The sequence below is a fragment of the Calidris pugnax genome, unplaced genomic scaffold (assembly GCF_001431845.1).
Source record: "Calidris pugnax isolate Ruff unplaced genomic scaffold, ASM143184v1 scaffold54, whole genome shotgun sequence".
NCBI lineage: Eukaryota > Metazoa > Chordata > Aves > Charadriiformes > Scolopacidae > Calidris > Calidris pugnax.
Genome location: NW_015090864.1, coordinates 14,601,178 through 14,619,189, shown reverse-complemented (window position 1 = coordinate 14,619,189; position 18,012 = coordinate 14,601,178). Strand labels below are relative to the sequence as shown.

The 18,012-nt window shown below is 40.6% G+C and overlaps 1 protein-coding gene across 11 annotated transcripts in view; it reads right to left on the bottom strand.

The window, feature by feature from the left end:
* Window positions 1-17,874, bottom strand: part of ARHGAP12 (Rho GTPase activating protein 12) — a 75,529-nt gene extending 57,655 nt beyond the window's left edge. For all 11 annotated transcript variants that reach the window (XR_001412385.1, XM_014945036.1, XM_014945037.1 and 8 more), the window contains exons 1-2: window positions 17,741-17,874; window positions 11,624-12,378 (exon numbers count right to left, since the gene is read on the bottom strand). Coding sequence is in view for 10 of the 11 variants with exons in the window: in XM_014945036.1 (XP_014800522.1) it covers window positions 11,624-12,292 (669 nt within the window). In the remaining variant the exon portion in view is untranslated. The remainder of the gene's footprint in view (window positions 1-11,623; window positions 12,379-17,740) is intronic.
* Window positions 17,875-18,012: the final 138 nt, after the last annotated feature.

Sequence of the window (18,012 nt, the reverse complement as noted above, 5' to 3'; positions counted from 1 at the left end):
CCACAGGCAGTATAGGAGCTCCTGGTTCCAGGCAGGTCCCACGAGGGTCTGTAAGGCAGCAGCACTGCCAGCTGCCCAGCCAGCATCCCAGAGCCTTCCGCAGCACCGCTGGCAGTAAATGCAGCTCGTTTGGCTCGGTAACTTCAGACTGCTGTTCAGTGACATCTAGTATAATTGCTATATTAAAAATATACAGCTTACTGGGAAAGTTTAAATACCTGAATAGGCTTTAGGCTAACATGACTCCAAATGCATTTGTCTTCACAAGAGCAGAAATTTGAGTATATAGAGTGATTAGATATATCTTCTAAATAACACTTACTAGAAGTATTAATAGCTGTGCCTTTTAAATGCCATTGAAATAGGGGACTAGAAGATGGGCAAACGGTCTGGCACAAACAGTCCAGCAACCACAGCAAAACCTACAACGAAGCCCCAAGGTAGGATGAGCCTTGCAGCCAACATCCCTCCCAGGGGAACGCAGGATAAGAGTTACAGGAAGATGTCGAACTGCTACATTCTGCTATGAACACATGTGCATACTTCACTTTTTAGCATATAGAACCATCTAAACTGAGCAGAAACTCCAGTTTTATGCGACCTTCCGCCAAACCAGTACAGAGCTTTTGGCCATACTGCCATACCATAAAAAAAAAAATGGATTTAGTAGCATGAAGACGTTATAAATATCCACTAAAAAGTCACTCTTGCCATAAAGCATGCCTTGATATCGTCACCTCCAGTATACATACCTATCAGCTTTTTATTTTGCATGTTAAAGTTTCAAATAAACCATAAAAATTCCACATATATTAGGAGGAAAAGAAATGAAAAATTAAGACAGAATGTCTCAAGTCCTTCTACATTCAGACAGCACTGCCTCCACAACACCCCTGGCTCCAGCACACACTCAAAACTTTTAAGGTTTTGTTAGGGCTCATGTATTAGCTCATGTATTTTAGTGACTTAAGACACAGAGCATCTACTCTTACATCACGCCTAACATTTTCTTCTGGCAATGAAGGATAATGTAGAAGCCAAGTCTCACGCCAGGCAAGACACACTACACACACAACAGTTTAAGTCAAGACTTCGGTTTAAAATTCTGCCTTAAAAGACATTAATAGGACGAACAAAATATTAGTAGGTAGCACATTTATGAGTTACTTCAAAATCTGAGCAAAGTAGAAATATTTTCTTTAGTAGCTGTTTAGGACCACACAAAAATGCCTGTAAGTAATTATGCCACAGTGCTTCTACAATATTTTAATTCTCAACTTTTAACTGAATAGGCTACATTCACTAATTTTAACATCATGATTCCATTTAGCAAAAGCATACTAAATAGTAGGATGAATATTTTTAGAAAGATACCCAAGCCACCGTGTATAACTTCAAGAAGTTAGAGATTTGTTTTTTTAAGATCACTTCTGAGGTTTTGGGTTGGTTTTTTTAAGTGCCAAGAGGCAAGTACACAATTGTACTGTTAAAGACTGTCTCAAATTCCCAGAAATGCTCAGCAACAGGCCATACACACTGCGTACGGCAGAACTAAGCAAAGCAATAAAATTCTCATGGGTACCTCAACTAGGTTGCATCCTTTCTTCCCCCCTACAACAACTAAAAATATACTTATTTGTCCTTTGGCTGTATTTCTTAGTCTGTTTCTCTCTATTTGCAGAGAGGTTGGCACCCGGTTTCAAGGCAGAAAGCATGAAACTTGGCCATGCATTTCTGCACTCTTTCTTCCCCTTTATTTTCCTTACACTAGCAAGAATTTGTTTCATTTTTAAGAACAGCTATTTCTGCAATTCAGTAACCAGGCTAAGTACTTTTGTCACATAATTTTGTGTTTCAACATTAAAACAGATGTGAAAACAAAGTCTGCAACTACTATTTTACTTCAGTAAAAGTAGGTATTAAATCAGCATTTTATTTTTTTTTCAGATGACAGTTAAGATGACATAAAAAGTTCTACTATTTGTGAAATTTTATTTACTTGACAGCCATTCTGAAGCTGCACTCAAGCCCAGATCCAGCCATATCAAGGACAAAAAAGAAGCCTGGTCCTCAAATCACAGTTTGCAACATACCACATAGTGAAGTGAAGTAGTAGCAGTTTCTGGACAGACAGTAAGAAGGCACTGGGAGATGACGATGTGTATGGAATTCCTGAGACCACCCTATAAAGGGCTGTATTTAAATACTGTGTCTAAGGCACAGTCAAAAAACTTTCCTCAGAAATCAACTGCAAGGAAAGAAATTGTGTAACATCATCTTACCCCACAACATTCTCTTTGTTTTAATAAACAGCATACCAGCAGCTAGAAAGCACTCTTACAGCCCTCATGTATGCTGTATAGAGTATCAGCACACCATAAGTTTGGACAAAATCTGCTCAGGCCTTAGAAATTTAAAAAGCAAGAAAAGAAGTAAAAGAGTTTAGAGCAAGATTTTAACAAAGCACTTGGGATTTGGGTTTTTCTGGTTTTCCATTTAAAAAAAAAAAGCACAAGCACATATCCAGTTTTTGCTCAACTGAGGGTTACAATACCAAATTATGAACCAGAAAAAAAACAAAAAGGGGATGCAATACAGGTTTGTGGGGTATTTTGGGGGCTTTTTGTTGGTTTTGGGGTGGTTTTTTTTGGTGGGTTTTATTTGGGTTTGTTTTTTAATACAGTTAACTGAAAAGTAGATAAACTTAAAGGGAAGTTTACACCCTGGTGCATCACAACCCACATCCTGCTATAGGAGCAAGTGCTCTCCAACTTGGTAGGAGAAGGAACTGAGACAGGACTCTCCACGTGAGAAGGACATGGGAGAAATACAAGAAAAAGAAAAAACACTCTGAAGTTTTACTTCCCTCACTCTGAATGTCTTCTCTTCTCAGGCAGTCACATGAAGAACATAACCCTTCAAGCTGGAAAAGGCATAAGGAAGGAAAGCAAGCAAAGCTGAAGGCTGAAGCTTGTTACTGCCAAGGATGGACAACCCATTAGGACCTGCCATGGGCACAGGGGCGAGCAGCTGAGCTTGGTGAGCGAGCGATGAGCGAAGGGTTGGAAGGACCAGGCTGGGTGAGGGCTGGGCCAGTGGCAGGGCCACACCACCTCTTCTCCAGGGAGCTCAGGCTCCAACTACCCCCTAAAGCAAGGCTGTGAAAAGCATGCCTGGGAGGAAGCGATGAAGTCCTCCGGCACGGCTTGTGGGTGTGAGCAGTAAGGAGTAACACAGGTCACGGTATGAAAAGTACAGGGCCTTAGGGTAGCATGAAGATGTCATTAAAAGTTACACTGCTGCACCTGGCAGGGAGGATAATGGCAAATTGACTTATTTGCCAGATTAAAAAACCAACAAAAAAAAAACCCACCACACCCCAAACAATACTTACATCTCATGAGGTTTTTGTGAAGGAGTTTAAAGTTGGTAGCTGCTCTAGATGAGGTGCAAATCAAGAAACAAACAGTGGCCCCTGATTTTTTATCCTTCTGTGTATAATTATATACAGAAAATATACATATATACATACATACACACGTGTCTGAAACACAATGCAGTTATGCATGATAGCCATCTATTAGCTCTGTGAAGTGGATGCAGATAACCAGGAATTAATATGGATAGTGCCAAGTATGATGACAGATCATCAATGGAGCAAAAGCACCTTTATTCAGTTTCATCAGGAAAAGCAGTCAAATCAAAGTCACTTAAGAACCTCGTATTTAGTGTTACAACACTTTAATGCAGGATAAGGCTTCTTCTAAATACTTCAAGAACAAACAATGGTTACGTGCAACACAGTATAAAACTTCTGTTTTAGCATGAAACATTTCTAAACAATATCCTGGCAATCTGTCAAGCTGCCTAGAAAAAAAAAATGTGTATACAACACCAATAGATACATTGAACAACCAGTTGAGAGTCCAGAAAGTTTAACAGTATTTTTGGTTATATCAGACATAGTATTTTATTAGAGTACTTCTTTCCATAAGCACATTTGTTGCAGAAGTCCCATCACATCAGTGACACTAAAAAGGCAAGTGTGCGTCCAGTCCCTCAGATCTGCAGGCTTCGCACTACCCTATCTATGATTATTCAAGTTGCAATACAGCAGTATGTATAGGCTGTTGACATAGTTGATCACCACACCACTTAAGCCAGCACCACTCCATCTCGGTGCTGACCTGGCAATACTTGTTTGTAGAGTCAGGTGGTGACTGGAGCAGCAAAGTGATTCCACTGAACGATTATTCACGAAAGCAAGAGAAAGATGGCAACTGCATGTGCCAGACACCACCAGAGAACATAGATAAAACTCTGGTCGAGCACTGCACTTAAATTAAGAAAACTCCCTGTGTTCTGTTTAACTGGATGATATGAAGATCATCCAGAAGCCCCAGGCAAACCACTTAAAGAGGGAACAATTAAAACTATGTTAATTAAATTCAAAACGTAATATGTAATTCCAGATTTAAGATAGGAGCTGGTAAATTCTAATCATGAACTTGATTATCAGCAGAAGTTGAAGCCAGATAACGTAACATCAAAACCCAACATAAGCAATAAGCTCAGTCTGTTCAGACAGCTCCTTGACTTTTTGTTTTCATTTACAAAACTGTTTTATCAGACAGAGAACTAGAATTGATTGAAATATAGACTCCAAACAACTACGCCAGTCTTCAGAGCATCCCTGTATACACACTTAAAGTCTCAGTCAAAATAGTTTACAAAAGAAAAGACAGGACAAGCAGATAAAATGTTGAGAAAGAGAAAAAAAATACCAAAATTAAGGTTGTTTTACCTTTTACCTCTGCCATTTTAGCATCAATAATTACAATAGCAACTTAAAAAGTCAAGAGTCCTCTACACGCAGTACTAAATGCGCACCCATTGGCATACAAGGTTTTTGCAAAGCCTTCACGCAGGAGCTGCTCCACATCTTTGCTCAGACTTTTCACCTTCTCTATGCTATTTTCAGCGCTATTATGTGCTTTTCGAGACGAGAGCAGCTGGCAACTGCACACTATTTAAAATACAGAAATGCCATGGAATTAAGAGTTCTGCATTTTTATTTTGTTATGTTTCCTACTACTGGCATTCTCTACACTTGTTTGATTGCTTCCCTGCATTAACCTACACTTCCATAAAACAATCTCCTAAAAAGTTACTATCTTTCCCAAGAACTAACTCAGAAGCCATATTAAGACAGACTAAATTCAAAACTGATAAATGTAATCTAACCCTATGTTGCCCCATTACTCACCATCACAAGTCCTCAAAAATCTGCAATTCTTACTATCCTGAAAGGTTGTTTTATCCAAAAATACTGTTCTTTAGCATTAGAACAAATTCCACGTAAGAGCAAAACCTGTTTGTCTCAATTGTTTTTAAACCAAACATATCTGGCAAGGCACGTCAGAGAAATATCAGCTGTTTGGGTACTAGATACGCATAGATTTTACTTTCCTTTTTTTAAGCACAAATGTCTACTATTCCAGAGAGAGCTGCCTAAAAAAAAGAAAGAAGTGTTCTGCATTTTATTCTATCGAGTCATACGTTCCCTACCATTTTGTCACACTGCTGTGAAACAAACAATACTTTCTTTAGAATTCTACAAAATAACAGCACATTTATTCCATAGGCAAAAGCATTGCAATATTAAAAAACTGCCTAGATAGCAACTAGGTAAAGACATACCAAATGCAATTGTTTATACTCGGTTATGTGCAAGAACAAGATATGATCAAATATTTTCAAAGGGGTCTTTGTTTATTACAAAAAAAAAAAAAAAAATACTGAGTTTGTTCTGTGTCTGAAGGTTCCCGACTTAAAAGCACCAGAAGGGCTGCCAAGGAAGAACAAGCAGGTCCCCAGTATCTCCAGCTGATTTCAGTCCGGGCAGCAGACAGACAAAACACCCGCTCCTCTTCCTCAGGCGGCCTTTCTTTGAAGCCTTTACTGAGCCACCCCCAGAGGTTCTGCTCTCACCCCTGCCGAGGGGGGGATTTCACACTGCTTCAAAAGAAAAGGCAGGTGGGACAGCAGGCACCAAAGCTCATACTGGACACTAGAAATCACACTTTTCTAGAAGAAAAAACAGGAAATCTAATTCTATATTAGGACTGTTATTTCTTAAGCACCGTAGCTTGAGCTTCATTTGAGCTAGTAAGAAGTTCTACAAGGATTAAAGGCACAGGTTTATGAATACAAGTGGATACATTGGAACTTCTACTTGATCATTTTCTGCATGAAATTAAATAAGCATAGAAATTTGGAAAACTGTTGACACTTGCAGAATTTTAACGGGGCTCTAGCTCTTTGTTGCAATTCTGTAAGCACAACACAAAACTGCAGGTACCAAGTAGACCTGGATCTTACACAGCTGAGCATTCAGTATCGGAACAAGCCAACTTGTCTCCCAGGTTATGATTTTTCCACAATTGCCTCACATAGATAATACTTTTTAAAAAAAAAAAAAAAAAAAAAAAAGGTCAATCTGATTTGCAGCAGGGAAGTTCAGAAGAGCACAGGGGCTGTAGGCCATGTTAGTGGGAGACAGTGCCTTCTTCTAGGGCACCTAAATCCACAATTACTCATCCGGACCAAGAGGGGTAACCGCCTGCCGGCTGATTTACACAGTAGTTACCTATTAAAAAGAACTGAGAGAGAAGCTGATCACGAACAGCACCACCGTAAAGTAAAACTACCCAGGCCTGCTGGCACCGGGGAGGAAAAAAAAAGGTAAACAAAAAAAAAGACAGGAAAAGTGTTCCCTAAAGGCTCCAGTCATGGATGTAACTTAGGAGACATTTCAAGCTGGTTAGAAAGTTCTAGCAGCAGTTATTGGAATTACCAAAAAATGGTTTTAGTGTCTTACAAAATTCCTTAAATTATAAAGCTTTGAGATCCTCGTCATGTAAAGTTATTCTTCACCTCATTATAATGGACATATTTCAGCATTTAACATCATTAGAATAACAAATGCTGATTTTAAGGAGTTAAGAGATTAAAAAGATAGTACTTAAAACATAATTCAAAGTATTACATTACACATGCCACCATGAATCTGCAAACATACTCAGTTTTATTAAGAAAAAAGCCTCTTGTTTATAGCGTGCTTCCTTCATACTGTCAAATTATCTATTCCTCGGGCAAATAAATGAAACAAGAAGTACCATGAAATTTCTTATTATAGAAGCAAATTAATTCTGGGCCCCACAAAACCAGTCATAGCCATTTATTTTAGAGGTTTCATGTTTGACCAACAAGGCAGTCTAACACTAATGCTTTGCCACTAGTCTTTCAACTAAGCAACGAAATCAAGAACGCCAAGATCTCCAGAAGACACGTTCTCACATCTTCTATGTAAACATGAAAAATTTTGTTTTCTCTATTAAAAAAAAAAAGTTACAGCAATCCCACAGAACTTGCAGAGGTAAGACAGAAAGGTCTCTTTGCAAGACCTTTACTGCTCAGAATTAATCAAAGCAAAACAGCCATCCAGTGATAATCCCCTTTAGCGCTTCACAGTTTATGCAATAGTCAATTACTAAAGAGGATGAAAGACAGAACAATCTTTGCAAATAGGTCACTGTCTATATTTATAATGATTAAACCCAGCCTGCTACTAAAAGCAACTTTTAATGAGCATAAAAAGTGAGTGTATTTTATTCTTAAGTATATTCTATGTCTCCTATGATAGAAAAGGAGGTAACACTCATAAGAAATTAAGTTATTCCACATAGGTTATGCATTAGCATTGCTGAAGGCAGACTTTAATTTGTCTGTAGTGATTTTATTCCATCATATCATGCTCAAAGATAATACCTAACCATTCTTGATGTGAACTTACCCAACTCTTTCCCTTTATCCACGCCTTCTCTCTCAAGTCTTTAGTAGATTTTACCTGCAAACACTGCCCAAAGCTCCTTTTCAAGACGACTTTTAATGTCTTCCACTTTTGTTTCAACTTTTCTTTCCTGTTCAGGCATGCCTAAACATGTAAATTTCTTTCTTCAAAACAATTACTTGGGGCTCTACTGCTTACTGCTGGAACCTCCCATCTGCTTCTTCAAACTATCATCCGCCTCCTGCTGCAGAATTCTCTTTTGACATTTCCCTTTCCCCCCATCCCTGGCCTTTCTGAGGAGTATTTTCTACCCTTCCTGCGGGATCAGGATATCACACCTGACACCATTTTCCTAAAATCTTACTGAATTTCATTGACTTATGGCTTCAAGCACCACCACTGTGTCAGTGATTCTTATGCCCAGCTGGGCACTCCTGAACCACTTCATTCAATTCCAGTCCTTCTCACAGTTACCGTCTCCAACAGAGATTTAAAGCTGGTTAAATTGGAGCTTGTCTCCTCTCAAGCCCTACTTCCTCACATTACCTCCAGCCTTCCTACAGTTCAAGTCTGTAAACTAACATCCCATTCTTACAATGCCTTATGCACCAGAGTTGCACCCAATAGTTAGAATTTCTTTGCATAAAATGTCAAGAACGTTCATTTCCTGATCTTTCTCTTGACCAGATAATTTGCTTGCGTCTTCATTAGCAAATTCTTCTGCTCACAATGTCACCTCTCTGTCCTCCACTTCATATAATGTTTCAGCTGCTAAAAAAATCCTTCCTTTATGCAGGACTTTGGAGACTCTGGATCTTCCAGTATTTCCACAGCCAGCAAGCCTGTGTGCTGGAGACTGTACAGATGCAGAACCTGCACTTCATTACTGGAAAGGAGGAGGAGGAGGATAATCTTCAAAGAATAACGTAACCACCTCTTAGAAGAATCTCATAATAGAAGCATTCCTCTGCGTCTCATACATTTGTATTCAGGATACTGAAAACACAGTGAAGGCTGGGCTAGGGCTGAATACCATCACCTCTACCCCCTCAGAACATCACCTACACAGAGGTATTATTATTATTAAGCTTGTTCTCGCTTCTCATCTTACAAATTTAGGAGAAACCACCTGTAGCCTAGAGTTTATTATAATGCAGACTGCATAAAACTGAACTCCGCAGCAGGCAGGGGAGGGAGAACCACAGTCAGCCTTGTGAACTGAAATCCTGTTTGTCCGTGAAAGCCGGGAACTTGATGTTCTCACTACAGACTAAGAGCAATAAAAACAGCTTTCTGAGCCATTAATTTCTGCACAGCTGATTTCTACCAAACAATGCTCATTATTGAAAGAATTCTAAAAAAACCGCGGGGCTGTTCCAGCGAGAAGGCTGGCACTCTGAATATCTAGACTGAGCTAACGGTGACATCAGCGCTACTACTGCTTTAATCCCCATGGCTACTAAATGTCAAATATTTTCATTGTATTTAAAGAGCTTGCAATTGCGCACGATGAGATTAAATTACTTCACAGTTTTAAAATAAGACAACTGCAAGGCACAGTGAGCACCCGCACTCTTGCCACCTAAGACTGCAATGATGGCAAGTTCTTAAGTAACACCAGTCAGAAACTGCCATGCTTTTCCCACAGGCGAAATGTCACATTTTTAGGATTTGTAATTTTTAAAGCCCTGTGAAAACTCCCATCTTCTGACCTTCTACAACCTAGTGAAGTTTACAAATGCGTGCATAGCTGCCTCACTCAAATCCAAACTTATAAATAGGCTGTAGCACTGGGTCAAGTATATCTGGGGACATGGGAAGGGGGGGAGAAAGGTGGAAAGGCTGAATGTCACTGCATCAACAGTCACAAAGTCCAGAGGAAACTGAGCAGCAGGCCATGGATTTCTTACTGTTTGACAAGAGACAGCAATGTAACATTAATTTCATCCACTTTAGACATGGAGACGCATCAAGATGCATCATGGAGTCAGCACAGTAGAAGGAACTGTCTTAACATACAATATAAACTTCAGTCTGGTAAACGATTTGAAGTAGGTTATACTTTCTAAACATTCCTTAGTATTTGCATAACTGTTTAGCAATTGATTGCTACAGAAGTAGACTGGCTACTACACATCCTTCTAAAATAAACATCTAATAATTATTCTATCTGTCTAAATTCCAAGTGGCTCATATCAACTACAGTGAGCTAAGACACTACTGAAAGTGCAAGAAAACTGATCAATCTTCACATTGCATAACTAAGAAATCACTAAAAAAAAAGAAACTAAATTCTGTAATCCTATTTATTCCTAATTTCAGGGGGAGGGAGGGGGCGTGCAGGGGGAGTTAAAATAAAATTGCCATAAAAGATACAAACCGGAGGCATAAAGTCCCATAACTAGAGAAACTCTGAATTTAAAGAATGAGGCCAAGAGTAGAGTAGGATATTGAAAAACTACCATTTCTGAATATTTCAATAAATAAGTATGTATGAGCTCATACAGTCCAAGACTACATTAATCACCCGATCAATCTTGTATCTTTAAGATCTTCCCACACTCACTCATTAACTAAGCAGCTTTGTCTTAATTGTGTTCTATTAGCGAAGTACTGATTCACAGCTCTCCATGATGAGATTTTTATTTCTAAAGTTAGCATCAATTTCTATCTGAATAGCACACTCACACAAGAGTTCCTTTGGTCATTTGAATACATGCTGGCAAGTGGGATTTACCATAATGATCAGTTTGTACCCAAGCAACAGTTTCACATTACAGAGTAAGAAAGTCCAAAGGTAGGGAGCTTTCAACCTTAGAATTTTAAGATTACCTAAGATGTCCCTACAGAAAGATGGGGGGTGAGGTGGGGGAATTACCTATACATACACATAAATATATGTATGTACACATACATCACTGGTTCAAGAACAAACCTGGAATTACAATAGACTAATTAACTTGGCTACCCGTACCAGAAGTGACCTGATTACCTAAGTCAGAGTGCTAATCTTTTGTTGGGGGTGGGGGAGGCCTGTTTAAAGAAGAAAAAAAAAAAAAATTAAGAAGTGAGAGAAAACACTTTACTAAGAAAAAAAGTCATCCATGCTCAGTTTTAGGCTGAAGTGGGAGTATATCATTCCTAAAATTCTTCCATACTAATGAACAAACTCACATGTTTTGAGTTTTAATCCAGAGTAAAGATGTGAGAAGCAGAATGGCAAGACTGACTCATTACAAGAAGAGCGTACAAATTAAATAATCAAGCCGGAAATTAAACTCCATATAAATCTTTAGTGTACCATTTTTAAACTATCAAACCCACTAATACATCCATTTACAGCTCTTAAGCTATCTATACACATACTTAGAAAAAAAGTGACAGTAAGTAGCACTATTATTTCAACAAGCCAAGAAGAGGAGTTACTGCAGTAGGCTCCCTTCCTCTAGAAGAAAATATAAACCAAATTCAGTGTCATCTCAAAAGAATCTTAATATAGAAAGCACAAAAGTGTTTCTGTAACATTCAATCACAGAATAATGTAAATGGAATTAATTCCCAAAGCAAAGTACTTCTGCAAGGAATAGAGCTATACAGGCCCAAGTTTGGACTTCAATAACCGGTTCATGCCAAGACAAAACATTTTTACTTGAACAATCTGAATTTATCAGGAATAAAACACAAAACACTACCAAGCAATTATGCCAATAAGGAAACAAAAGAAAAAAAAAACCACATACAAATCTACAAGGACCATTTTTTTTACCTTACCTGCACTTGTTCTGTAGAGCTACTACTGAGTTCATCTCCAGACTCTGAATCCTGGTGAATTTTTTCTGAGCCTTCTCCTGCTGAGTCACAAGATTGTTCATTCAAAAAGCTGGTCTTCTCTATTTCCAAGAACTCTGAACATGGGAAATGACCCATGGAGACGGTTCTATACTGATTGGAAACCTTGGGAGATTGCAACTCATTGTTAAGTTTTCCGTTGTTTTGAGTAAGGTCCAGACTCAAACCAGGAGTTTGACCAGGGCTACTGTTTGGTCCCAGATTTTGATTGGCATCTCGAACTAAGCAAGACACTTGAACTGGAGAAGATTTTCCAAAACTAGAAAGCTCTGGTGACTTATTCACATTTTCAGTTGATCTCTGTAATCCATGTGTCAACTTCAAAGCATTATTTGGCAGCATGCTTGCTTGCTTAACAGGTGGCATCAGTGCTTTCCGTGGTATTTCCTTCACATACTGTGCTGGCACATAAAAGGGTTTGGAATTTTCATCTCTTTTAACTTGCCACCAATCATCATTAGTCTTTTTCACTAAGATGTATTTCTCCCCTTGCTTAATCACAATTTTCTTGTCCTTGGCCTCATACTCATAGTCGTACTCCACTTCAATGTACAATTGTCCTGGAAGGATCTTCCCACCTTTATCAGCCATTTCTATTTGAGAAAACTTCACCTTTTCAGGCAAAAGGTAAGCCACATTCTGTTTCAGCAGTGTTATTTTCCTGTTAATAATCAGAGCTGTAAGAAAAAAGAAAAAACACAACACACCTATATGTAATATAGTAATTGTCCAAGAGCACTTCAGAGGAAGATAAATTGAATAGGCAAGGTTTTTTTGAAATTATGTCAACCTTACAAAATCCCTTAAATCTTCCTCCAATGCTACACTCTGTCTACACTCAGGTTCAGCACAGGCTGGCAATCCTCACCCCCTGTGCACTGCACGCTCTGCAGAACCTGCTGACCATCACCTTGCTGGAGAAGGAGACAACAACTGGGGAGCTCAGCAACCCACAGGGGCTGAGGCTGCAGATCATGCTGTCTCCTCAACTGGCTGTTTTCTATAAAAGAAGTGGAATATAATCACTTTTTTATTTATTTCTTTAAATTGCTGGTATAACTGCAATGCAGAATTTCATCTATAGCCATGGCAGTATTAAATAAGAGTATTTAACCTTTCCAAGGTACTTTGGTTTCAGCGGTTTAAGGTCTGCATATTTACTTAGCTGTTAAGAGAGCTTTTGGTGGTATTTACCTTACAAAAAACCCAATCTAACTGAAAGTTTAAGGCCTAAGAACACAAACAAAAACCCCAACAATAATGAAACAGGTTTACGAACAAAAAACAGATAATAAATGACAGGGTAATACATGAAAATTTTGAAAAGAACTTTTAGTATTTTACAGTCCAGACAACCACCACTGTATCTGCACCCATGAACTACAAGTTCTCTCTATTAGTCATGTAGCATCAATGTCACAATTCATGAGCAGATAAGCATCAGTCTTGCCAACTTACACTGAACACAGTAAATTAACATGAAAGGTATGATTTCCTAATCTTGAAAATCAAAGCACGTAAGTGAAGGGGAAGATCTCTAGCATTCAAATAGAATGTAGGGGAATTCGAGTAAAATGCTGGCACATTTAATCTTATAAAGATTAACAAGTAAGTCTTTTTAAAAACTGCATACTTTATGAGTGAAAAAAATTTTGTAGAAACTTGCAGCTCTGCAAGTTAAGACTTTGTGATGAGATTTGTAGCGTTTACCCTGCCACAGAGTGGAACTAATGCAATTCCATGCAGGCACACACACGCAGAGTGAACTCGGCTACCCCTAAACAGGACTAAGGACAGAAACAACAACAACAACAAAAAAGACCTCTGGGGAGAACTGAAGCAGAAACCCCTAACAGTTCCTTCAACTTTTCTTTCACTGTTTCTTCCATTTGGTCTGAGCCTTGGTGGGGAAAAAAAAAAAAGAAAAAAATTCTCACATAACTTGGTAGAAAAAGAAGCTAAAAAGCTCAAGTATGATGCCAAGACAGAAGTGCCCATCTTTAAACTGTGCCTTTGTCTCTCCTACAGCCCATTTCTTTTACTTTCAGGAAGAATTTCCTATCACTTGAAAGCTACCATTGTTTACAAAACACCAAATGGAATCACAAGGTCAAACTAACAATTTTATTCAGGACTTGGCAGAAGGAAAGATGGTACCACATTCAACAAAGCTGACAGTAGGAACACAAAGCGATAGAAAAGAATGCTAGGATTCTGGTGTTTACTCTCTCCACCATAAAAAGGTACATTGAAATTCACAGCATTATAGTCTATTTACAGCCTCCGTACAAAACAACTTGCTTACCTGCTGTTCTACATAAATAGGTATTTTTAAGCTCTGCTCTGCAGTTGTTTAGCAACCATAACAGAAGGTAAACATGAACAAATTGCAGCCATTCCCATTCTCTTCCTAGTTTTGGAAGCTCTGCCATAAAAATGTTATTTTTTCCTTGTTACTAAACCTGACTCCTCCTTCTTCAAAGTTGCTACCAACCCCTGACATAGCTTCAACGTCACAAACCAGAAAAATACAAGTGTTTCCAAGTTACAGTCTACCTCTCAGGTCTTCTACCTTGGAAGTTGAAACGTAGAACAAGGACCCATTCACACTGTTTCGCTTTCTCCCATACAAAAACCAAAAAGAGAACATAAGCCCACGGTTTCCCACAGGGCAACCAAGTGTTTAAAACCTTGGATTTTTCATCTCTCTTCTGCCAATTCCATATAACTATTTATTGAGAATGCATGCTTAATGTTTTTTCCAAGGCAGATAGGCTCAATAAATTGCATTTTATGCTTAAAAAAACCCCAGAATTTTGAGAAATACAAGTTAAATAAAATGCAGTAGCTACAAAAATAGCTCAATCCACTTTTGAAGTCAATTTTGCAGCCTCATCCCCTTCCAAAAAAAGAAAAAAAGAAACAACAAAAATAAGCAGCACAATTTTTTTTTTTGTTCTTTCATCCAAGCTGCAAAATTATCAAGTCAATAGCAAACATTTGGTAATGTTGAACATACGATCAAAAAGAGACAGGCTGTGTTCTGTGTTTGGCCAGAACACTAACACAGTTTTATAAACAGATCACATCACCAGGATCAAGCAAGGCCCTATCGCTCCACCCCAGAGAGAAGCAAAGAGGTACCCACGGTAGAGGTGGGAAATCTTTCTCAGTGAGTTTAACAAATATCATAATCAGTCCGGTAGGTCTGCAAACAACTACCACGACCTTGATTTCACAGATCCAAATGCATTAAGTTCTATTCTCTTTGATTTTTTTTTTTTAACACAGCTGTTGTGCCACTGAAGGTAGGCTCTCTGTACCCTATGTGCAGCCCAGGTGACAGCTACCCGTAATGTCCTTTCAAGGGTCCACAGATCTGTCTCATAGAATTCGGGTTAAAGAGCCATAGAAGCCTTGGCCAAACCTCTGCTCTAAGGGGCTTAGAAAAATCCAGCTGTGAATGCACAATATCAGCATTTGGAGCACTGGCTTCATTCTGCTACAGGTCAGCAACTGAAGCCATACAGCAGCTCACACCTTGAAACCTCACTGCATTATTATTTTTCTCTACCATTACCATTAATGCTGGATGGCACCCACTTTGGTAAAGAAGGTTGAAGAACTCCAATTAGAAGATGATAAGCATGAAAAATTATGTACTTCCACAGAGGACATCCGTAAGCTTTAATACTATAAATAAAGCCTCAACGCCTTATTAAGAGATTAATAATAATGAACAGCCCCACTGACAACAAAGGCTTAAGAAAACTTATTCATGAATACCAAGAAACAGACTCAGGCCACACTTTTCTTCTGGTGAAGTGAAACCCGAATGCCAAAGGGTAACTAACTCAAGGTGGGCCACATTCCCGCGTGGAAATACATTCCAGCCTTTCACAGGGCATTCGTGGGGGCCTGGAGAGAGAGGACACCGGCGGTGGCACTGGGGGCCCCGGGTGCAGCAGCGAGGGGATCCTCTGCCCGGTACCCGGTACCCATCTTCTCGGGCTCCGACTTCCGACGGGAACCGTTCCCAGCTCTGACTCAGCCAAGGCTGAGTAAGGCTGGCAACCCTCCGTGGTTGCAGAGGTCAGCTCCTCCCTTCCCCCGCCCCGCTCTCCGACGCGCCCCTGCCCCGGTCAGTCCGGCCCGGCCCGCTCCTCCCCCGGGGGGACGGTCCGCCCCGCTCCCCTCCGTTCCGCCCCGGGGGCCGGGCCCGCACCGAGAGCCCACCAAGGGGGGTGTGTGGGGGGGGGTGCAAAGGCAGCATCAGTGAGCTGGCATGAACACACCTGCCCCTGGCTGGATTTCAGGTGTCTGAACGTTCATGTGATGTTCATGTATGTGTATGTTCTGCCCTACGAGGACAGGCTGAGAGAGCTGGGGCTGTTCAGCCTGGAGAAGAGAAGGCTCCAGGGAGACCTCATAGGAGCCTTCCAGTATCTGAAGGGGCTACAGGAGAGCTGGAGAGGGACTCTTTGTCAGGGAGTGTAGTGACAGGACAAGGGGTAACGGTTTAAATTGGAAGAGGGGAGATTTAGATTAGATACCAGAAGGAAATTCTTTCCCATGAGGGTGGTGAGACACTGGAACAGGTTGCCCAGGGAAGTCGTGGATGCCCCATCCCTGGAAGTGTTCAAGACCAGGCTGGATGGGGCTTTGAGCAACCTGCTCTAGTGGAGGTGTCCCTGCCCAGGGCAGGGGGTTGGAACTCGATGATCTCTAAAGTCCCTTCCAACTCTAACCATTCTATGATTCTGTATCCACACACACGGACCTTTTCAGACCCCAGTAACTGCAGTGACAGCTTCAGCCACCCTCAAGAAGGGCTGGGTTTGGAGAGCTTCAGGTATGTCCTCCCTGGGGCAACTTCAACCCTACAGCAAGATGGTCACCTCCTCACAGCACCTGGTCTTAACTGCAGAATGATGCTCACTACCCTCACCTTGAGGCACACACAAATGGTCTTAAAAGGAGCATGGTCCTAACACACACAGGCACATCCATACAGGTATAATCCTACACAACACGTATACAGTATGATCGTATATCATATAAGGTATGATCACCCCTAACTTCAGCATTATCCTAGCACAAAAGGCCATAAAAAGAATAAAAATCAGGAGGTACACCCTAGGTGTTTCATACCTCTCTTTTGAAATTATCAGGCACAGAGTATTTCTTTCCTTCTCATCTTCTAGAACCAGGCAATTGAAGTGTGAGATATACCAAAAGGCCTTTTTGCTATTTATCTTCCTCTTGGAAAAAACCCTACTCACTATGGCTATGCAATTGTTACTTACTTTATAACAGAAACAGATGATAAGTTATTAAGAATGCCACTGAGGATATTAACCAATCGCCTTAAAATTCCTCGTGTGACCTTGTTCACGGTGTCCTACAAAGCAGCAGCAGTTGACTTGTGTAATCTTTTTCCATTTTCAGCATCGAACTTCACCCGCTACTGAAATGAACCCTTCCGCAGTGCTGATACAGAAATAAACTCAATTACTGAAGCTAAATGAGGATAAATTCTTGTCAGTTCAAGACAGATGAGATACCCCGGCTACAGTTCACTGGATTCTATGATTCTGCTTCTCCCTGGGCAGTTTTCTTAGGAGTTCAAGCCACACTGCACGACCACTGCTCGGGAGACAGGTCCCACAAGAACCTTGTCAGAACTGAGCTCTATTCGTACCTTTCTTCCCAAGGGGCACAACTAACTCCTCAGGTATTTTCATGCAGGCAAACAGCCCTCCTCACCAGCACCTGTAAAAACCACCATCTGCAAAGTGTGCATCCAGAGCATGCAAAAGTTGTACAAAAATAGAGGCAAAGATGCAAATGCAAACAACAAATATAGACAAAAGACCGACAACTTAGAAGCTTTATGAAAACAAGCTTCATCCTTTGCTGTCTCCCCAGAGATCGCTAACACAGGTTAGAAATCGAGCCCTGCTCCCAAGTGAGCTAGCTTCCCAGGGATCGCACTTCCTTAAAAGCTGAAGGTGTAATAAGTAACCATTTAATAATTACCTGTGACTCAGAGCACTGAGCCAGCGATGCCTTCTGAGCCACTGTCAGGACAACTTTTCAAGCCCCACCGCAGCGCCCCGCGCCTCAGCGCGCCCCCAGCCCCTCGCCGCGGGCTTTTGTTAAGTAGTTGTGACTCCAGCCACCGGCTATACATAAATACAAGCGCCGCAAACCCCGCACCGGCTCCCCCCGGCCAAACCGCCCGGAGCTGCCGCGCTCAACTTCACACAAGGGCGGCAAAACCCAAGCCGCCCCCCCCCAATCCCCGACCC